Source organism: Dama dama, chromosome 19 (genome assembly GCF_033118175.1).
Source record: "Dama dama isolate Ldn47 chromosome 19, ASM3311817v1, whole genome shotgun sequence".
Lineage (NCBI taxonomy): Eukaryota > Metazoa > Chordata > Mammalia > Artiodactyla > Cervidae > Dama > Dama dama.
In genome coordinates this window covers 77,922,005-77,945,703 of record NC_083699.1, presented here as the reverse complement: position 1 = coordinate 77,945,703, position 23,699 = coordinate 77,922,005, and the positions used below count along the sequence as shown (strand labels likewise).

Below are 23,699 nucleotides of genomic sequence, written 5' to 3'. Positions count from 1 at the left end.
TGCAGCCAGGACTGTTTCATGAATGTTGGTTTCGGGTGTGTTTACACCTAAAGACAAGGGCAGCTGGCTCTGGGGTGTTAACATGTATTTGGGGACAGAGCTGTTTGGAAGCCTCTGTCTTGTGCAGGGTGTTAAGCATTTTTTTAGGTGCATTTGTCTGTAGGCTGGAAAGAAGACATTTTCTCTGCTTGTGCAGAACTTAGGGACTCATGGGGTGCAGAGCTTAAGGACTCATGGGGTTAGCAAACCAGGCTCCACCATATTCCCAGGATATGGCTCCCACGTGACTTTCTCAGTCACAGTGGCAAAAACCTCTTGCAATGGCTTAGCAGGAAACTGTTAAACTCCATATCTACAATACTTCTGAGCCATTTACCCTGAAGTTCTGTTTTGAAGGCAGGATTGGCTTGGGTTGAGGCTTGGGTATGGCTATTCCAAGAGGGGAGAAGTTGTTGTTCAGTCGCTAAGTTGTGTCTGTTTGCGATCCCATGAACTACAGTATGCCAAGCTCCTCTGTCCTCCACTGTCTCCCGGAGTTTAATTTATTCCTGTCCATTGAATCAGTGATGCTACCTAACCATCTCATCCTCTGTAGCCCCTTCTCCTCTTGCCTTCAATCTTTCCCAGCATCAGGGTCTTTTCCAATGTGTTGGTTCTTCGCATCAGATGGCCAAAGTATTGGAGCTTCAGCTTCAGCATCAGTCCTTCCAGTGAGGATTATTGGTTAATTCTAGAGCCCCATGGTGGGTGGGGATCCACTGCAAAATTCGGACCCCCTAGAAGGCTTGGAAAGTTTTGGGTAGAGACTCCTCCTTTTGTAGACTTAGCTTTGAGTAACTAAGGGCAGCCTCCACGTGTACCCAGAGCGCTCCTGCCAGCCCTCTCCCTTCCACCTTACCCCCAGCGTGGTGGATTATACAGAACTCGACCATCCTGTTTCTTCACTTGCTGAATATTCACTTGGGGCTCTTACATGCCCTTTAGTTGCAGGCACAGGATGAGCAAAACCGGGCAGAGTCCCTGCTAACCAAGAGCTTAGACATCAATTGATAGAAAAATCAATACGAAATCACCACCGTGACAAGTGCTTCACTGATTCAAAATCCTGTTCTGGATAATTTGCCTTGTGTTAAGTGGTCTGGGGAGGCTTCCTGAGGGGGAGACTACTTGGCTGGGAGCAGAGGTGTAAATGAGACTGGATCTCTAGGCAGTCTCTGCCTGTGCAAAGGGAGCCGGAAACAGCTGGTAAGTTTGATAGATGAAAGATGGTCTGGTGGTCAGAGGGTGGAGTTTGGGGAACAATGAAGTGGATGTGAAACTAAGCAGAGTTTTAAGATATGATAATGTTAAGGATGATCTGGTCTATATTCTAAAGGGTGGAAATATTTTAAACAGAGTCTGGGGTGGGGGCTAGGGAAGGGTCCCTGATCACACTGGCGTGTTGAGATCTGTCCGGCTGCCACGTGGAGAGCGGTCTCGGGTGACGGTGGTGACAGTGATGCCGACAGCTCCTGCTGTGTCAGTGGGACGCGGCGGGCAGCTCAGATCCACCTCCGGACCCCTTCCTCACGCCTCAGTTTCCTTCTGATGGCGCAGCCCTCCTTATGGCTTTCTTTTTTTTGAAAGTCTTTTTGATTTGGACTGTTTTTAAAGTCTTTATTGAGTTTGTTACAACATTGCCTCTGTTTTATGTTTTGGTTTTTGGCTGCGAGGCATGTGGGCTCCTAGGGGCTTCCTTGGAGGCTCAGGTGGTAAAGAATCAACTACAATGCGGTAGATGGGGGTTCGGTCCCCGTGCTGGGAAGATCCCCTGGAGAAGGGAATGGCAACCTGCTCTAGTATTCTTGCCTGGAGAATCCTATGGACAGAGGATCCTGGTGGGCTACAGTCCGTGGGGTTGCAAAGAGTCGGACACGACTGAACAACTAACACTTTCTTTCATGTGGGATCTTAGCTCTCCAACCAGGGATCAAACCCACACTCCCTGCATTGGAGGGCGAAGTCTCAACCACTGGAACAATAGGCAAGTCCCCCACCTTGATACGCTTTGACGTCCACTTTCACCTTTGGATCTGCCTCACCAGGGCCCTTCCCTTCTACCCTCTCCAGTTTATTTACCATGCTCCATTCTGTTTTTTTTCTCTTTATTTATTTATCATTATTATTATTTTTTATTTGGCTATGTCTTGGTTGTGTCATGTGGGGTCAAGTTGACCAGGGATCGAACCTGAGCCCCTTGCATTGGGTGGACCCCTGCATTGGGTGGACCGAGTCCTAACTGCTGGACTGCCAGGGAAATCCCTTTCTTCTGCTTTTAATTGTCTGCTTTTCTATTCATTTCCAATGTTAAGTAACAGTTGACGGGAGCAGATTAGGGGTCTATAGGTACAGGAGGGAAGCTGGAGAAGAGGTCAGTGGAAGACTAGAGGGTTCGGTTTGGGCAGACTCACTGTGCCCCCCCCCCCCCCCATGCTTGGGAGACACCAGCTGCTACCCTAGGGGGCTGAGAAGAGATCATTGTAGAAGAACAGTACTCATGTCCAGGATCTACCTGTGGAGGACTGGAAGGGGCCGGGCAGCTGGCCCACATGTACCTGTGTGAGTGATTTTAGTTTTGCAGATGTTAGTGGGGTGGCAATTCAAGCGTGGGTTGGAAAAGAGTTTCCAGACACAGGGCATTTCAGAAGGGAGTGAGTTTATTAAGAACCAAGAGCAGAGATAATGTGGGCATCTCGAGTACAGTGAGCCGACCTCCTGACAGACCAGGGTGAGTCAACAGTTTTTGTGGGTTAGCAGTCAATTTTTACAGCCTCAAGACAAAGAAAATTCCTGCTGGAAGGTTGGTGTTAGGTGAGCAATAGGGCACTACAGCTGAGCACTGGGTGGGTATTTTTGCCTAACATGGGGTCAGGGAGCTGGCTGGTGATGATCAAGGGGGTTTTGGGCAATGGCTACAAAGGGGTTCAATCAGTTTTGGAGGTGACCTTGGTTCTGGCTCCACTTCTGTGGCCTTTGGGCAGGACTCCACAGTTAGGACACAATGAGTGGAAGGGGGAACTTCTCAATCCTGAGGGGCAGCCAGTCATTTACATGGAGATGCTTGGTGGAGCGGGATTTGCAGAGCAGGAGGGGGGCAGGGCTGGAGCCCTGGATTTGGAGTTGAAGGCTGTAGATGTGACAAGCATCTAACAAGTGGGTCAACTCCTGCAGGGGAGGACTCGGTGTTGGGTGACCCCCAGAGCTGGTCATTGCAGCCCCCGAGGTAGGTGGGGACACTGATGATTCGTCCCATGGCTTTGCCCGTGGTTTGGTCCTTTGCTCTACAAACTGAAAGAGCAAAGGGGAAGGTGAGGTTCTGCATCGAGATGGGGACTGTTTGTTGACAATTTTCTCATGTTTGTCATGTGTGGGGCAGGTTACACACACCACAGCTGATAGGATGCAGGTGAAGGAGCAGTGAGAATTCAGGGCCTCATGTCACCCAAAATAGAGCTTCTGAGTCACAGGGCAGAGCTGGAGGGGAGTCAGTTTGTGCTGGTAGCAAAGATCACTGGCAATGATGTCAGAGGAGTCTAATGATTAGGATTCGGTGCTGTCTGTTTAGCTTAAAGGCCAAGTTCAAATGGGAAGCTTCCATTTGGCCCAGGTCCCTTCCTCGCCCTTGCTTCCCTGCACAGTAAGGTCTGGACCCTCATGTGTTCTTATTTCCACCTGCAGTCCGCAGGGAATTTAAAGACTGTTTTGGAGTGAATAACCTTCCTGGTGCTGGGCAGTGATGGGACCAGGGTTTCAGATGCTTTGCTTAATCCTGTTGGAGTGGCCTGGACTGAGATGCTGGCAGGGCAAGCCTGGGTCTCACCCTCTGCCCTCCCATACCCAGCCCCTCAGGCTGTGTCTGATCTGCTCGCATGGACCGGAGTCTGAATGGGGAAGGATGCTGTTACCATAGTGTGGAGTATGACCATGTGTCTAGTCTTTCTTTCCTCGCAGCGTATATCTGGCCTTTTCTTTTCTTTTGTGCTTCTTCCTAAGATGAGATTCAGGGCTTGTGGAAAGACCCAAGTTGGCACAGCGGCTGTGGCTTCCCTGGGGAATAATTTCTGACTTTTCTTCCTCAGACTTTTTTCCTTTTTTTTTCTTTTTTAAATCCCATATCAGAGGGATCCTTGGATCAGAGAAATGTGCCAACGGGTAAGGGAGAAGACCCACTCTGAGTTATTTAGGATCTTACTTTACCATGCCCAGAGGCAAAACAAAGAATAGTGATCATGTTTATCCCCATCTGGGATTAGTCTAGTTAATTTTGACCTTGTCTTATTTCTGCCTCTTTGAAGCCTGGGGGCCCCCTCCTTGACTCTACCTCGCAGGCATCTGGGTCCCTGTCTCCCATCCTCTCCAATGGGCCTGGCCCTGCAGTGGGCACATCTCCTGCAGGGCATTCTGGGTACTTCAGTGAGTGGTGAGCAGGGAGGTTCCTCCCCAGAAATCTTTCATACAGTAATTAGGTTCCTGTAGAAACTTCCTTGCAACTTGACCTTGTAAGATTGGAAAGGGGGGCGCCTACAGTTCCTGAAGGTGATAGGGACACGTAGTCTTTACTGATGGTGGCAGGCACGGCTGGGAAGAAACCAAGGGTGTGGGCTGCCAGGGGGGTCTGTTTGCCATAAACTCTGAGTGAGATCAGAGAGGAAAGAGTGGGAAGAGGGAAACTTCAGAGTGGGAAGAACTGAGTTTATGTCCCAGCAACATCTCTGTGCTCACAAGTCCCAAGATGTTGCTGGTCTTGATTTCTTCACTATTAAAACCTAAGAGGGGTGCTTCCTTGGTGGTCCAGTGGTTGAGAGTTTGCCTCTTAATGAGGGGGACATGGGTTCAATCCCTGGTCCAGGAAGATCCCATGTGCCTCAGAGCAACTAAGCCTGAGAGCTGCATCTACTGAGTCCACATGCTACAACTACCAAGCCTGTGTGCCCAGAGTCTGTGCTCTGTAGCAAGAGAAGCCACTGCAACGAGAAGCAAACGCACTGCAGTGAAGAGCTGTCCCTGCTTGCAGCGGTGAAGACCCAGTGCATCCAAAAAGACAAAGAAAAACACACACACACACACACACACAAGAGAAATCTCAAAGACTCTTGGTTGCTATGCAAGTTCTACTTTGAATTATTGCTACATACATGGGAAAGTCTAGGAAAACTCTGGCCACCACTTTGCTTTTCCTGGTGCTAAGAAAATCAATCTAAATGACCAAAAGGTTCTTGAGTTCTTCAGGAGCAGAACACACTCCGTTTTGAGTGATTCTGCCTGAGTTCCTGTGAGCTAGACTGGTCTTGGTCCCCTCCCTGGGGAAGGCCAGTTAGGAGTTGTCCTTTCAGTTAAAACCAGTGTCAGAATGCATCTGGTGAGGGAAAAGTACAATGCTGTGAAAAGTGTGATGGAAATAATTTTACTTTCCTCTGTGATTTTCTTGGTTTTCTTGCGAGTCACATAATAGTGACTGCTTCCTGAATGCTTAAGTGTCATCTTAAGGGCTTTACATGGATTGTCTCATTTGGTTCTTAAAACCAATTGCTGTGGTGCTGTAACTCAGTCTTGGGTCTGCTTGCCTAGCACATAGCCAAGCCAGGCTGCTGACACCAGGTTGTGGTGAAGGAAAATACAGCATTTATTGCAGGTGCTGAACAAGGCAAACAGGCAGCTAATGCTCAAAAGACCCAAACTCCCTGATGGCTCAAAGGCAGTGTGAAGCGGGGAGGTCGCAGAGTACATGACCAGCTCATGGACATTCTTCTGATTGGTAAGAAACAGGGTGGTATTTCAGGAATCAATATTATCAGCCTTTTGGTTCCAAGTGGTCTGCGGTCTCTGTGCTTGTGGGCAGCAAGCAGCTAACTTCTTTCACCTGGTGCGGGTTTTGGAATCTGCAGAACAACTCAAGAATTTGGCTCAGAACATTATCTGGAAGACTCTTGAGAGTCCCTTGGACTGCAAGGAGATCCAACCAGTCAATCCTAAAGGAAATCAATGCTGAATATTCATTGGAAGGACGGTTGTTGAAGCTGAAGTTACAATACTCTGGCCACCTGATATGAAGAGCCGACTCATTGGAAAAGACCCTGATGCTGGGAAAGATTAAGGACAGGAGGAGAAGGGGGCAACAGAGGATGAGATGGTTGGATGGCATCACAAATTCAATGGACAGGAATTTGAGCACACTCTAGAAGACAGTGAAAGACAGGGAAGCCTGGCTTGTTGCAGTTCATGGGGTGGCAGAGTCAGACATGACTTGGTGACCGAACAACAACAACAAATTATCTATAGCCCTGGAGGAGGTGCTAAGGGTCCTTGACTTTGTTTTATGGCTAAACTATTAATATTTTGTCTTGTTTGACTGTTTTCCTTTGTGTGTGTGTTTTTTCACTTCTCTGGTTAAATCTGTTCTTTGGGACTTGGGCAAGGCCTAGGAGGCTAAAGCTTTACTACAAACAAGAGGAGGAGGTGGGGGAGGGGAGGACCTGTACCTGGGGAGACCCTGCAGCATCCTTCTGGGTTTAAGTCCCAGTGACCCGCCCTGGTTTACAGTGAGAGGAGTGGTCAAGGAGAAGTGTGAGAACTTGCCCAGGGGGCTGGGACTTGCTCCGGAGTTCATAGTCTTATGCTCTGGAACCATATGCTCACCTGCGGGAGCTTTAAACCTGACACTAGCTGCTGTGACACTCTGTGAGGCTGTGAATGCCTTCCTCGAGTGTTCTCATTGAGGGATCCCGCTCTCCAACATCCTTCTGTGTATTTTCCCTCTCTGTGACGCCCCCATGGGTCTCTTCTCATCTTTGGAAGAGACCTGCCTCAGTGACGGATGTATCCTAAGGATGCTGGGGGAGTGTGGTGGACCACGATCATGGCAAGCTGGGGTCTCCACTCGCTGTGCGAATAGACACTTCCTTGCACTTCCCTCTTTGAGCCTTGAAAACTCCTCAGAGGTGGAAATCATATGTCTTCCCCATTTCAATGGGAGGAAAATTCCCATTTCGTAGTGAGGCTGAAGACCTTACCTGAAGTAACAGAACTGGGTTAGTGGTGTCTCTCTGGACAGGCTGGGGTCAGATACTTCAGGGAATGTTCCCTCTAGAGGAGGGGCATTGCTCCCCCCCATCCCCAATCTTGCTGGGATTTCCATGGACTGTGGAGTTGGGGGCAAGGGGGTGTGGAAAGGAGGGCATGGGCATGGCTTCCTGTCCACTGGCAGCTCCTGATCTACTGGGAGCCCTGGTGTTGGGACCAGCAGGACACGGAGTCTGAGCCATTGGATGGTCCCGACTGGTACACAGTGTACAGCTGACCTCTGTAGAGTCATCCCCTCCCCACCTGCAAAACTGGTTGTCTTTCAGCCTGTGGATCTGGCAGCGAAATCATAGAGGGTCCCAAGAACGTCACGGCCCTGAAGGGCTCGGAGGCTCGCTTCAGCTGCACCATCTCCCAGGGCTGGAAGCTCATCATGTGGGCTCTGAGGGGCACGGTGGTGCTGAGCGTGACGCCTAATGGGTCCATCATCACCAGTGACCGCTTCACCTCAGCAAGCTACCAAGAGGGCGCGAACTTCATCTCTGAGATGATAATTCATGATGTGCAACTCAGCGATGCTGGGCAAGTCAAATGCAGCCTTCAGAACAGCGACCGGGACGGAGCCGCCTTCCTTTCCGTTCAAGGTGTGTATGCAAGCAACTCTGATGAGGAGCACTTAGAGTCCCCTGGGTAAAACATCAGGTTGCAAAGAACCTTCTGAAGTTCATGTCATGTGGGGACATCTAGGCTCAGTCTTCTGTTGGTACTATGCTTGGAATTATTCTGAACTGATGGATATTTTGCTGTTTATTTGCCACCTCCCTCTCTCTCTCCCTTCTTACCTGCCTTCCTTCTTCCACGTGTGGACTTGCCTTCGGTTGACATTATGCTTAGAATTTTTCTGAACTGACTAGTGTTTGTTGTTTTGCTGTGTGTTTATTTCTCTCCTCCCTTCCTCAATCTTTCTACTTTCTTTCTTCCTGCTTCTCTTCCTCTCCCCTTCCATCTTTCCATTCCTTTATTTTCCATTTTCTCTTATTAAGGCTATGAAAGACAGTTTAAAATCAGTTTCCCATCTGACCAATTTCAGTACGAACAGCTTTTCTGGACGTATATCCTGGTCGTTCGTCTTTGACTTAGAGAGAGAGTTGGCAATCATTGTCCTTTTCCTAATTTTTCATATCCTGCTTTGTTTCTTTGCCGGACATCATCTATCAGCTTTGAATCATGCTTTAACTTTTTCCTCTTTCTGGCTGAATTTTCCTAATCTCTTTCCTGCCCTTAGTGATTCTTACAATCAAAGGTGTGTGTTCATTCAACCTTACCATGTCTTTTAGAGAAAATAAAACAGTAACAAAATTTATAATAATGGACAACTTATTTTTCCTTTTATCATTCATTTTCATTATAGGGAAGTTGTGGCATCAAAGGTAATTTTGAGGTGCTGAAGATTATGCTACATAGTGAACAAAATAAAAGGATACTTTACAAGGATTCAGAATATCTTTATCAAAGTTTACTCATTTTGCATTCCTTGAAAATGTAATTATGTAATATTTATAGATATATTGGAGCTTTTCCTGATTTCTATGGCAGCATCTCTTTTAACAGAGTACATTGTGGCTTTGAAACATCTTCTTGTGTGTGTTTATTTGTTAGTTTAGGAGAAATTTCCAATGATCTGGTCTATATTTGCACTGCTAACAAATCAAATTTGATAATGTTTGGTGGAGATATAGGTCTACCTATTTCAACTTGCTTATTTTTAAATTTAGCCAAATTGTTTTATCTTTATTTTTACGTGTCTTTGATTTTGTGTGGTTTAATTAAGGGTACAATGATATTCTCTAAAGAAGTGATCGTGTGAGGCTACCTGGATTATTGGCTTAGTTTGCACGATGAAATTGTTATTCTAATAATTTGTGGTATGAAAGAAAGAGTACAGGACAAGGAATCAAAGATACGAGTTCTGGTTTTGCTTCCATCCCACCTTGGTGACCCCTGAAATGGCTCGATTTCTTTATCTTTAAAGTGGGGATAAAGCTCCCCCGCTCACATCACATGTTTACTATGAGGATCAGATGAAAAACTGACTGAGGGTGATTTGAAGACTCTCATGCTCTGTCTGTTTCAATTTACTGCATATGAAGCTGGGGGCCAGAGAGGTCTGGGGGTTAACAGCAGAGGTGTGGGAGCCTGGCTACCAGGTCCAATTCCAGCTTTATCGCTAACTGTGTGACCTTGAACATATTACTTAGTGACCTTGTGCTGTAGTTTCCTCATCACAGGGCAGCTGTGAGATCAGAAGAGTAGGTCTATATAAAAGCCTTTAGGACAGCACCTGATTCACAACAATCTCCATGTAGTCGTTTGCTATTATGTATTGTGTTCCCAATAGGAGCACGCCGTTGCATTAGGCATTTAAGGAAGACTCACAGGCAAGTGCAATAAGCCACAATCCTGTCCTCAAGAAGAGTGGATAGGGTCTTCCCTGGTGGTCCAGTGGTTAAGAATCCACCTTGTGAAGGAAAGGACTGGGGTTCAATCCCTGGTTAAGGAACTAAAATCCCACATGCCATGGAGCAACTAAGCCTGCCTGCAACAACTACAGAATCTGTGTGCCGCGTGAAAGATCCTGAGGCTGCAACAAAGATCCAGCAACAAAGATCCTGTGTGCAGCAACTAAGACCCAACACAGCCAAACAAATATTTTTAAAAAAGAGTTGATGCTGAAGCTGAAGCCCCAATATTTTGGCCACCTGATACGAACAGCCGACTCATTAGAAAAGACCCTGATGGTGGGAAAGATTGAAGGCAGGAGGAGAAGGGGGTTGGCAGAGGATGAGACGGTTGGATGGCATCACTGACTCAATGGACATGAGTTTGAGCAAGCTCCAGGAGATGGTGAAGGACAGGGAAGCCTGGCATTCTGCAGTCCATGGGGTCACAAAGAGTCAGACACGACAGAGTGACTGAACAATAACAATAACAATAACAACGACAAAGTGGATAATGCAAGGGCATAAACAGCAGTGGTGCAATGTAGATGCTGGCCAGTGCAATGAGAGGGAGGCAAGGTCAGCTTCAAATTGTGAAGGGAGATGAGGGACTCATGAAGTATTCTAGGTTGGCTCCAGGGAGCAGGTGCCATATGAGATGTGCTTTGAAGGTCTGTAGAAAACAGGCAAAATGGAGAAATACCTCTGGATCAAGGAAACAGGGTCAAAGGCATGACTTAACTGTTGCTATGCTTATGGCATATCAGATTCTTAAGTCCATGTGGTTTTATAGCATCTTGCCTGAAGCTATGCATCTATAAAGTTGCCTGAATACTGCAAACAAGCATTTTTTTAAAATGTTGATAGTTACTGTAGCCTTTGGTTTTTAACACAGATGGAAGAACAAGCATCTAGAGAAGTTACAGTCTTCCCTAAGGTCGCATGGAAGGAACCCACAGATTGAAACAGAACTCCATCCATTTACCCTGGTTGTATTGGTCTGAATGGCACTTCATTCAGGTCACTTCAGAAGACTGTTTTTTTCCCCTTCCCGTGTATCCACAAGAAAAATAAAGAGAGCTCACATAACTGCATGTTGAGTCATCCAAAATCTATGCGGATGTTCTACCTATCACCTTGTGAGAAGTGTTTTTCACACCACTGGATGACCTTTGTGAAAGCCAGTGAGTGGGAAGAAGCGGATCACATCTACGTACCAGAAAAGAAAATGCTTCAGATTGAGTTTGTCTATTTACTGCCCAATCCACCAATTAATCACACACTGAAATCTAGACCTCAGGTGTTTTGAGGGCCACTAAGACTGGAGTACAAGATCACTAAAGCAGTAGTATTTCTCCCCAGTTCCTGTCTTCTTAAACATCTCCATCATGAAACAATGAATGAAGTGAAAAGAATAAGCACAATTTGTCCCTGCAGCCTGCAGAGGGACAAATCCATTCCTCTCTCATTATATTTACAATAATCCTTGAGATAGCTAACGTGCTTCACTTAGTCTAAGACACTATTCAAGAAAGAAATAATGGGAAATCTAACATTTCAGAGTAAGAAGGGCTTTCAGAGCTGATTCCGTTCAGTCTAGTCTGGAAACTCCCCAGGGTCTTCCCAGGATCTTTCAGAGTGGTTTATGAGAATACATGTTTCCATAGTCATATTAAGATGTTATTGCCTTTCTCACGCATCGTCATGAGTGTACAGGGAGCTTCCCACTGTACACTGGGAAGGTCTGCATAATTTAGTGTACTGGTATTTTCCAAGTGACTGATGTATGATACAAAATCATGCAAGGATAAAAGATCCATTCAAAGTGCCAGCTAGAGCAATGAATTCTAATGTAACAGAATGAAAGTTTATTTGTGTGGTTCCAGTTTACAGTGTGTGTGAAAGTCACTCAGTTGTGTACGACTTTTTGCAACCCCATGGACTGTAGCCAGCCAGGTTCCTCTGTCCATGGAATTCTCCAGGTCAGAATACTAGAGTGGGTAGCCATTCCCTTCTCCAGGGGATCTTCCCAACCCAGGGATTGAACCCAGCTCTCCTGCCTTGCAGGCAGATTCTTTAATGTCTGAGCCACCAGGGAAGCCCTCCACAATGTAACCAAACTTTAAGAAAACACTACTTGTCAAGTGTTGGTGTAGTTTTAAAGAATAACCATGATGATCTGAAAAGCCTCCTTACCACTCTAAACATATATCTGTGTGAAGTTAGATTTTCATATTTTCTTTATGTACTCCAAAGAAAACAATATATGGCAACAGATTGAAGGCAGCCACATGATGTTAAAGAGATTTGCATAAATAGAAAACAATGTCATTTTTTCTCACTATTTTGGGTTAAAAATATATTTTTCATAAAAATATGTTAATCTGTATTAACCAGCAAAAGTGTTAGTTGCTCAGTTGTGTCCAACTCTTTGTGATCCCTTGGACTGTAGTCCACTAGGCTCCTCTGTCCATGGAATTCTCCAGGCAAGAATACTAGAGTGGTTAGCCGTTCCCTTCTCCAGGGGATCTTCCTGACCCAGTGATCAAGCCCAGGGCCTTCTGCATTGCAGGTAGATTCTTTATCTTCTGAGCCATCTGGAAAGTAATGGGTTACTAATGTTATTTTAAAATATGTGTTTGAAAATAAGCAAATATTTAATTCTAATTTCAAATATGGGAAATATAGATAGACCCCACCTAGACCAAAGGTTTTTGGCATCCTCAGTGGTTTTTAAAAGTATGAAAGGTATTAAAACCAAAATGTTTGGGAACCACTGATCTAAGTTAAAGCCTCTAGCTCACCAGGTAGTAAAAAGAGAGCCTGAGAATTTCAGTGATCTGCCCAAGGTGATGACAATTTTGTGGGAAAGCCAGGATCCAGAACAGATTCTTTGATTCTTAGTCCAGTGTTTTTTCCATGATAAAATGTGAGAGGGAGTTTTAGGAAATTTTGATTTGAATGTTTCAATATCTATGTAATTCACTATGGCTGTGTCTTTTCTGGGGCCATTCGTCAGGTTATTTTAGTAATAGTAGCACATACAAGTGCTATTTTCAGATGGTTTATTTACAGTGCGAGCCCTGGCATATGCAAGGGAGTCTTTACTAAAAACTTTAAAATAATTGATCTAATATATTCTGATACAGGATTTAAGGTAGTTATTTCTATAATTAGATTAGATTTGTATCTAATTTGTACCTAGAAAAATATTTTAAGGCAATATCATAGGAAATAATATTTTAAAATCTGTTGTCCCAAAATAAAGAAAAATGAATCTAATTGATCAAAGAAAGGCTAGGAGAGACTTGCTTCCATCATGAAACTCTGAGATGTGTTCTCTCTACAATGAAAAGAATGTAAACGTTCTTTTCCTTTTTGCATTGGTTCTTAGGGCAGCCCAGGACAAGTTTGCAACTCTGGTGCAGTGATCCTGTAGCCCTCAGTGGTGGGTGCATTCATCCCATCTTTCCCATGTAATTTATATTTCCCTGGATCCTGATTTTTTTTTTAAAGAAAATGCTTATTGTTTATTACCTGTGAAATTTGATAAGGATATTTTCAAAAGGTAATAACAGTCAATCAGAGAAGATTGCTTTAAGACAATTAAAAAAACCCTTAAGTGAAAAAATGAAAAAACATGGAAAGATGAGAACTACAGATTTGTTATAATTAACAACAAAATAAATGATCAGTGAAGATGAAAGACAAACCCCTAAAATTTTCCAAGAATTTGGTGAAAGAATACAATTAAACAGAGATATAAATAGATAACCACTTGAAGAATGAATCCCAGGGTTTCTATATGCATATAACAGAGATTCTAGATAAATGGAATAGAACAGAAAGAGGAAATGCAATCAAAACTAGTAGAAGAAAATTATGTGTTGAAAGAGACACAAGTGTTTGAATTAAGTATGCTTCCCAAGTCCCTGGATCCTGATTTTTCATTTATTCATTTTCTCTGGAATCTATATTTTCTGGTGAGCCACCTCCCCTTCTTCTGTGAATGTGACAGGTGTAAACTAAATACACAGATCAAACCTGACTTATGGTTTCCGGATACAGACACAGTCAGTTTGGGCTGGGGAAGACAGTGCTCATGCAATGTGATCTGAAGGACAATTTTTGGAAAAATCTGGCCCTGAGAGGCATGATCATTCCCTCGAACATTTCTCTTTTCTCCTTTAGTCATGGGGCGGTTGCTCATTCCTGGAGGCAGCCTTGTAGTCATTGAGGATAATCCTTGTAACATAACTTGCCGTGCACTGAACTGGACCCCGCTCCCAGATCTTTCCTGGGAGATAGGGGTTCCCGTGAGCCATTCGAGCTATTATTCCATCCTGGAGCCTGAGGACCTTCAAAGTGTAGAGAGCGTCCTTGCTCTGACGCCGCAGGGGAACGGCACTGTGACTTGTGTGGCTGAGATGAAGGGGCTGGACGTCCGTGAGTCTGTAACTGTCCGTCTCACTGTGGTTCAGCCTCCCTTGGGTAAGTGAAGACTTTTTGCTTCATACAAAGTGAATTATTATTGCATGCTTTACATTTTATATGCTGTGCTTCTTAATCAACGATGCCCAGGAAAATCGTATGGTGACCTTGATCTCAGGAAGGGATGGTGATGGAGACAAAGGACTTGTGTCAGCTTCTTGACCCTGTAATTTCACGTTTAAATTCCCTCTTCAAGTGTTTCTCTCTTTTCTACTTACATATGGAAATCACTGAGAACCTTGACAGCTACTTATAGAACAGCATTAAGTTTTCAGATATAAATTCTTGAATTCAGTGCTTTTCTCTACCTCTCACCCATTGTTCCTGTCTGATCCCATCCCCTGTGCCAACAGCAAAGGAATTCTTCTAATTTTTGAGGAGGGTGTGCATATTCTCAGGGATTCCTCCAATCTTAGTGGAATTAGGAGGGATCATTTTTTCACACAGCAAAGCCACAGTATGTCTGAAAGTACCAGGTCTATGCATTGTTAAAAAATGTACGAAATGACAGAAGTTTAAAATTTAGATCCAAAGAGAATCTGCTGTAGGGTCCTTGTTGTTCAGTCACTAAGTCATGTCAGACTCTTTGCAACCCCGTGACCCCATGGACGGCAGCACGCCAGGCTTCCCCGTCCTTCACTATCTCCTGGAGTTTGCTCAAGTACATGTCCATTGTGTTGATGATGCCATCATCAACAGGGCCCTTGGCAAATGCCAGACTCTGGCCACACATCTTCATGGGGCCCCTCTGAGCCTGCTTGAGCTCAGAAAGCACGGAGGTGGGGGCTGGAGGTTTGCTTTCACACCTACTTTCTAGAAAAGTGAAAGGAAATGAGGCCCAGAGAAGGACTGCACTCTGTTCCAGATCGTATGCTGATGGTGCCGAGGGATCCCGAAGCCAGGATGAGTTCTCCCATGATCCATAACTCTTCCCGCTATGAAAACATCTTCACTTAAGATCTTCCAAAGTTTGGAACAAAGTTACAGCCATAGCAAGATTAATAATAACAATAATACAAATAAAAAACAGCACTACATATCACTTATTAAGACTATTTTTTTCCAGATCAGTGTTTCACTTTATTATTTTTTTAATTTTTATCAGTGTATACTGATTTAAAATGTTGTGTTAGTTTCTGCTGTACAGTTAAGTGAATCAGCTATATGTACACATACAAAACAATGTATCTCCTCTTTAAATACACTCGTTTAGTTCAGTTCAGTTCAGTCGCTCAGTCGTGTCTGACACTCATTTAAGTGGTTCTCAAATACTAACCAGATTAACCTGCGCAGCTTTCTCATGAGTGGATGCTGTTATATTCCTGTTGTAAAGCTGAGACAAGAGGGGAGCATTGTTTGGAACATGTCCGTATTTATAGTAGATGGCAGAGATGGCCTTGCCAGTGTGTGTCGAATCTGCTTACCTGTCCTCTCTGCTCTCCAGTCCCCTCTGCCCTCCCCCTGTGAGCAGCCCTGGAAGGCGTGTGAGTGTCCTGGGTCTGTGTAACCTCAGACTGGGTACTTAAACAACAGGCATGGTTTCTCTCAAAGCTCTGGAGGCTGGGCGTCCGAGATCAAGGTGTGGACAGGGTTGGCTTCTTCTGAGGACCAGTCTGTTCCAGACCTCTTCCCCAGCTGTTACTGAATCCAAGCTCACTCTGCTCACCGCACAACAGCCGAATAAATCCAAGAGATGTGATATTGAGGCAAGGAATATGACTTTATTCAGAAAATCAGTTGACTGAGAAGGTGGCAGACTAATGTCTCAAAATAACCATCTTACTGGGGTCTGGATGCCAGGTTCTTTTCTAGAACAGAGATGGGGGGAGGTGAGAAAACAAAGTAAAGAGGCCGTTAATATTGCAAATATCTCCTAGAATGGCAATCCTCAGGCAGGGATGTGTTTATTTCTTTCATCCTGCCACCCACAGGTGGACAGGGGCCTGAACAAGGGCATTTTGGTTTAATAGTCAGGTAGAGGGGCAGGGGTTTCTGAGGCACGCCACTTTGTATGGGCAGTGTCGTTTCAGTGAACAAAAGCAGCAGGAAGCAAAGCTTAAAGAAACAGATCCAAGTGGAGCTGCAATTGGCTCTTCCCTGTAACACAGCCTCTGGTGGTTTGCTGGCCATCTGTGGTGTCCTTTGGCTTATGGACACTGCATCACACTGATCTCTGCCTTCATCTTCACATGATGTTCTCCCTGTGTGTGTGGCTGGGTCCAAACTCCACTCCTTTCCTTTTTTTAAAAAATATAAAGACACCAGTCATATCGGATCAGGGGCCACTCTATCCAGTATGACCTCATCTTAACTAGATTCCATCTTCAACAACACTGTTTCCAAACAAGGTCACATTCTGAGGTTCTAGAAGATAGGACTTTAACAAATGAATTTTGCATGTGTGCATGCAAAGTCACTTCAGTCCTTTTCAACTCTTTGCAACCCTTTGAACTGTAGCTCTCTTCTCTGTCCATGGGATTCTCCGGGTGAAAATACTGTAGTGGGTTGCCATGCCCTCCTCCAGGGGATCTTCCTGACCCAGGGACTGAAACCAGGTGTCTTGTGTCTCCTGCATTGGCAGGGGGGTCCTATACCCCTAGTGCCACCTGGGAAGCTTGGGGAGAGACAATTCACTGCACAATAGATGATGTCTCTGTGAACCTGTAAAAAGCCATGTAGAGCCTAAGCGGTGTTTAGATCTTGCTATCCTGAACTTTACACTGCAGGGAATAATCCCCAATGTAGTACCAGCACAAGCCCATGCTCTTGATGTTTGGCCCTTGTCTCCAACTCAGACATCCCCTGAGACCAGGCAGACAACAAACATGAAAGCATGGGTGAATACACGTGTCAGGTAGGAGGCAGATTGTAGGGGCTTGTTAGGAATCAGAGAGCATGCCCCGTCCACACAGAGCAGGTGGACCAGCTCCAACTGGTGGTTGCCAACAGAAATGGGAGCTCGGGACTGCCAGAGCTTTGACCTGCTTCTGTGAATATCTGTCTTTTTGATGGTAAAGATTACAGAAATCTGTGTTTTTTGGTTTTAAGTCAGGGTTAACTTATTTCAGCTTATGAGATTCCAAAGAATTTAGCTTATTTCCTACTAAGACTGTATATGAAAAGGAAGCTAGAATTCAAACCTAACTTGCTTTTCTTACTAGTTTGGACAATTAAAAACCTTTAGAAATTTTGCAAGAATAGTACAAGGAGTACCAATGTATCTTCACTTAGACACAACAGATGTGAACAGCTTCTCACATTTGCTTCTCTCTCTCAGCTTTTCTTTCCCTCCTTCCCTCCTTGTCTTCCCCCTCCCTGTCTTCCGTCCATCCTTCCCTTGCTCTTTTTACAATTTTTTTTTTTCACTCTCTTTCCTTCCTTCCTTCCCATTTAAGATTTGCTTGGAGTTTTATGACACTTTACCCCTAAATACCCCAGCATATGTATCCTAAGAACAAGGCCATTCTAATTAACCCCAATGTTCTTGGAAGTCAGGAGCTTTAACACTGATACAATACTATTACACAATATTCGGTTCATATTCAAATCTCTCCCATCGTCCTTTCTAGATGTTTCTCCCCCCAAACCAGTATCCAGCTAAAGACCATGTGTTACCTTTCATTGTCATATCTTCTTTGGTCTCCTTTAATATCCAGTGGTCCCCCCACCTTTTTTGTCTTTTCTGATAAACATCTTTGAAGGATCCAGACCTTTATTGCAAGAAGCCCTTCAATATGGATTTGTCTGAGTTTTCCCAACACACTTGATGAAGGTCAAATATTTTTGCCAAGATATGAGTACTGTCATTTGGTCATGTGATGCCAGTTTTCTTGATGACTGGTAATACGTTTGATCATCTGATTGAAGCAATGTCTCCCAGATTTCTCTATTGTAAAGGTACATTTTAGCTTTTATAATTAATATATAATCTACAAATACTGTGTGAATATCTGTTTCTTGACAGTCTTTCACCTAATAATATTTGCATTCATGGATAAGTCACTGCCCAAATTGCTTATTTCTTTGGTGGTTGTAAAAGAATGATTTTCTGGTTCCACAATTTTTCTATATTTTTTAGTTGTCATTTTTCTGTAACAGGTTTCCCAGGTGACACAGTGATAAAGAATCTGCCTGCCAGTGCAGGAGACATAAGAGACATGGGTCCCATCCCTGGGTTGGGAAGATCCCCTGTGGTAGGAAACGGCAACCCACTCCAGTATTCTTGCCTGGATAATCCCATGGACAGGGAGCCTAGCAGGCTACCATCCAGGGAGTCATAAAGAGTTGGACATGACTGAACAAATGAGCACACACATTCTTCTGCAAAGAAGAGACATTGCTGTCTCTTTCTTCCTTTTCTTTCTTCTTCTTCTTTTTTTTTTTTTTTTACAGTTTGGTATGACTCATTTTTATCCAATACATTGTAATTTACTCCCATCCCTATCAGTTCTGATATTCCAATTTTGGCCAGGGAGAACCCATTTCAGCTGGCTCTGGTGTCCTTCTGATGTGTCCCTCTTAGTTTCTGAGCACTTGGCTCATTAAGATGTTCCAAATTTTCTTTGCATTTCCCCTGTTCCGGCCTAGAATTGCCCATCTCTCCAAGGAGCCAACCCAGCTTGCTTTCAGGCAATTTAAAGGTGACAAAGTATGGTCCAGAGTTTGAAAGGGAAGATTGAAAAAAAAAAAAAGTTCTATTAGCACCAAATGGAACGAAACTGTTCAAACCACACACTTTATTAAGGCAATAAAGCAACAAAGAGCTCTGGTATGACTGATGATGCCTTGTAGAAATGGATCTGGAGATGAGCTTGTCTGCAAAGTTTGTCTTTTGTAGGGAAAGGGCAAGGGGCATTCAATTTCCCTTGATGGGCTTTAATTTGGCTGAATTCTTCTTAGCCCGGGACCAGTGAAGTGAGCAGGCTTAATTACGGCATCTGGAGTTCCAACAGCTTCACAGAGGAGAGCGTGATGGGTATGTTGCAATGAGTCCCATTTTATTGGACTCATTTGGAGAACTGAATTTGTTTCTAAATTATTCATCAAGATCGAGAGCAGCTGGTGGCTGGTGCTGTGTTGTGTGTTTTATGCAAGTTTTCGTAGCTGAAGACCTCGTTACCACCTGGGCTAGGGGAGCTGGCTTCTGGGAGCCAAGCCACGTTTCGGAGAATGCACGAGGCTGTGCTTGATCAGATAAAAACATCAGTCCTGTCACCCATTTCCTAAAAGTGCAAGGAGTTTGTGTTCATTTGGGGGGTAATCCTTTTGAGCCCTTGAGGAAAGTGACATCGACAGCTTAGGAAGCTTGATGAGTTCAAGCCAAAAGGTTGCATGAAGTGCTTATTGATTCTATAAAGAAAAGCATATTGAAAGGCGCATGCTGGTGTCTTTTTAAATTGATTTTCTTGATTATAGAGGTAACACAGACTTTAAGATTGCAAACGTACAGACAGTGAGAAGGTGAAAGCCCCCTTCACTCCTGCCTTGAGCCAAGCTCCCTCAACCCTCTGTCTGACCGCCTGGGTCATTTTCTCCACAAAGTTACAAGTGTGCAGGCTGTGGGCAGTGCAAGTGAAGCCATCGTTTTAGGACACACGATTGCCTTGTAGACTGTGGTGATTCCTGGTGAGATCTGAGTTCTGTGGGACATGGTCCTTTTGAGAGCAGACAAGAGTGGTGGGTGTGACCATCCTTGTCGGAATTTGGGCACTAGTTCTGTGACATTGGGCAAGTCCTTGGCCTTCGTGGCATAGTTTTCTTGTGGGTCAAATGAGGGGCAGGGGAGAGAATAGGACACGCATTTTCCCTCCTTGGCTGCTTGTTAAGGGAGCTTTAACATGTATGCTGATTCTTAGGCTCCACCCCAGATTTCTGTTCAGTCTGTATAGAGTCTGGAAGTCAGCATTTATTATTATTTTTTTAAAAAAAGCTCCCAAATTACCGAGCAAGCAGGATTAGGAAGTACTGAAATGGAATCTTTCTAAGGCCCCACCTCCCAGCCCAGCCTCATCAGATGCTACTCTTCACAGACTTGATGCCAGACAGCATGGACTCAATTCCCAGCTTGCCTTCTTACTCACTGTGTGACATTAGGCAGGTGACTTAACCTCTCTGAGCCTCAGTTTTCTCATCTGTGAAGCAGATAATATAATAATCCCTACCATCTAGGGTGGCTGTTGGTGTGAGAAGTGGGTTAAAACATCCAGTGCCTACACCAGAGCCTATAGGACAGGAGAGTGAGCCACAGTTCTCACTTATTTTGTGGATTCAGTGATCTCCCATGTCCTTTCTGGTCCACATAGGAGCACATTTTGCACATTCTGGTAGTGACATTTTGCAGTCATCCTGCTGGTTTCGAGAACGTCTATGTGCCCTTTTAAAACTCTGAGCACTTCTGTGAGAGCACCTGGGATCTATTTTCCTTTTCTTCACAGATGGAAAAAGGACAATCTCGGAGCTGAGATAAAAGTCACACTGTAAATTCAGTCTTGCAGTCCTCGTGTGCAGGCAGTTATGGGAGGGAGGAAGGCAGGTGGTGTTGAACTTGGAGATAACCTTACTTAGTCACTGTTTGTGGGTAACAGGTATAGTACACCCAGGGATTGAACCTGGGTCTCCTCCACTGCAGGCAGATTCTTTATCATCTGAGCCACCAGAGAAGCCCATAGTATATTCATCCTCATCTGCAAATCTGCTTTCCATCTTGAATCATTGTGCCCACACCCTTTGCTAAGACAAATCAGGGACTGGTGTCCACTGAGAGTCCCTGATTCCTACAGGACATGGGCCGAAACTTTCCAGGCAGGGATTTTCCAGATTAGAGACCCAACGTGGTGGGATAAAGAGTCAGAGACTCTGGGGCTTCCCTGCTCTGAGCGCCCTTGGCTTACCTTTAATGGAGCTTTATCCTGAGTGTCTTATTTGCACGATGAAGGGGTTGGGTAATGGGTGAGATCATCCCAAGATTCTGTTTTCTGTCTACTGTGATGATTTTCATTTTATTAATATAGGACTATTGTTTCTCTTTCTTTCAATCCACTGTAAATGTGCTCATTTAAAAATTGTTGTTGTTTAGTTGCTCAGCAGTGTCTGACTCTTTTGAGACCCCAGTGGACTGTAGCTGGCCAGGCTCCTCTGTCCATCCAGTTTTCCAGGCAAAAATACTGGAATGGGTTGCCATTTCCTTCTCCAGGGGTCTTCCTGACCCAGGGATTGAACCGTCATCTCTTGCATTGGCAGGTGGATTCTTTACCACTGAGTCACCACAGAAGCCTTCCTCAATTAAAAATTAGCCTCATGCTAAACATAGATACCTGTGATATATATGCATGTGTGTACATATATATATATACTATGAAATCAATTAAAAGTTATTATTAAAGTAAGGAAGGAAAGCTATGATTAACCTAGACAGCATATTAAAAAGCAGAGACATTACTTTGCCAATAAACGTCTGTCTAGTCAAGGCTATGGTTTTTCCAGTGGTCACGTATGGATGTGAGAGTTGGACCATAAAGAAAGCTGAGCACCGAAGAACTGATGCTTTTAAACTGTGGTGTTGGAGAAGACTCTGGAGAGTCCCTTGGACTGCAAGGAGATCCAACCAGTCCATCCTAAAGGAAATCAGTCCTGAATATTCATTGGAAGGATTGATGCTGAAGCTGAAGCTCCAATACTTTGACCTTGATGTGAAGAACTGAGTCACTAGAAAAGATCCTGATGCTGGGAAAGATTGAAGGTGGGAGAAGAAGGGGCCAACAGAGGATGAGATGGTTGGATGGCATCATGACTCGATAGACATGACTTTGAGGAAGCTCCGGGAGTTGGTGATGGACAGGGAGGCCTGGCGTGCTGCAGTCCATGGGGTCAGATAGAGTCGGACATGACTGAGCGACTGAACTGAACTGAAGGAAGTTTCCTCTGTATGGCTCCAATCCTAAATTACATCTGTTTACAACGCACACCCCACACTTTTCTTGGGGTTCCCCTGGAGCAGAGAGAGGGCATAAGTTTTTCTTAGGTGGGAAACTGTGGGAGATTTGACCCCCAGGGTAGCAAGGTCACAGCCAATAAGAAGCAAAAATCTGAGCTGTGTGGTTCCTGATGTAAGTTGCCATGTTGGTGAGAGCCTGGGGCTTTTAGGTGAGTGCAGGCAGCCCTCTTTTGAACTTGGTGGTTGAATTAAGGGACATGAGAGTCAGGCAGGTGCACCCTGCCTCTCTCTTTTTGATTCCATCTCCCATGCCAGCGAGGTGGCCTCCCTTCCTTCAAATAGGCCCTCCCTAGAGTTATCTTTCTGTGCAAGATTGGGGGGAAGATTGTCATGCTAAGAAACAGCTGATCCAAGTTGGCATGCTCAGAGTTTTTTCCAGCAGCAAAAGAAACGCCCCTGATAGAGCGTTTGAGTAAGTCAACAGTGTGTTGACTTTTTCCAGTAAGAATTTCAAGCCTTTCTCTTGAATCTTAAACCAGACCCACCTCCGCTGGCTCCCTTCTTATAAAAGCTCCTATTCTTTTCAAACTTCAGTTTGTAAAAAGAGTTCATCAGACCGAATTTATGATGAACACCACAATCTGGAACATGTGTGCCGGACCTCACAGCGTTTGGCATTTTGCCTGTGCCTCTTGAGTTTCTGAACAGCCTGGTGGGGTGAGAATTGTTACTAACATATGAGCCCAGGGCTCAAGGGAGCGTAGGCACATGGTGGTCATGATATTTGATTGGTTCTATTGACACGGAGCCCGAAGCACTCCAGGTCACAAGGCTTCCCAAGAGTGGACGGAGTGTGAATATCCTAAAGCAGTTCTGGGTTTAATAATTTTGTCATCATATCAGTGGGAGGGAGAATATAGGGCTTCCCTGGAATGTGGCCGTTTGCTTGGGCAGTGTTTACATCTTGACTGCACTCAGGAATTCTCAAAGTGTGGATCACCAACCACCTGCCTCAGAATCACCTGGGGTACCATTTCAGACCCCTGACTCGGCATCGAGGGAGCTGGCTCTGAATCCATGAGCACAACAAGCATTTCAGGTGATGATTGGGAGTCTGCTTTCTGTGGAGCCAGGGGACGAGTCATGTTACTCTCTGGATGTGACTGATGTTAAGAGACTGGCTTGTTTTTTGACCATATACTGTATTTTATCTCATTTTTATTGTTTTAAATTGAAGAGTAGATGATTTAAAATGTTGTGTTAGTTTCAGGTGTACAACACAGTGATCCAGGTATATATTCTTTTCCCGATTATCTTCCCTAAATTATTTTAAAATATTGAGTATAGCTTCCTGTACTATACTGTAGGTCCTTGTTGTTTATCTATTTTATATATAGATATACCCATTTGAATGCAGAGTTCCAAAGAATAGCAAGGAGAGATAAGAAAGCCTTCCTCAGTGGTCAGTGCAAAGAAATAGAGGAAAACAATAGAATGGGAAAGACTAAAGATCTCTTTAAAAAAATTAGAGATCCCAAGGGAACACTTCATGCAAAGATGGGCTCAATAAAGGACAGAAATGGTATGGACCTAACAGAAGCAGAAGATATTAAGAAGAGGTGGCAAGAATACACAGAAGAACTGTACAAAAAAATCTTCACTACCCAGATAATCATGATGATGTGATCACTCACCAAGAACCAGACATCCTGGAATGT

General features: G+C 44.5%; 1 protein-coding gene across 4 annotated transcripts in view; it reads left to right on the top strand.

The window, feature by feature from the left end:
* The window catches only part of IGSF5 (immunoglobulin superfamily member 5), a 56,351-nt gene that overhangs the window by 5,612 nt on the left and 27,040 nt on the right, over positions 1-23,699 (top strand). For 3 of the 4 annotated variants that reach the window (XM_061167558.1, XM_061167557.1, XM_061167559.1), the window contains 2 exons: positions 7,386-7,703; positions 13,749-14,048. In XM_061167558.1, coding sequence (XP_061023541.1) covers positions 7,386-7,703; positions 13,749-14,048 — 618 coding nt within the window. The remainder of the gene's footprint in view (positions 1-7,385; positions 7,704-13,748; positions 14,049-23,699) is intronic. The other variant, XM_061167560.1, reaches the window with a different exon arrangement.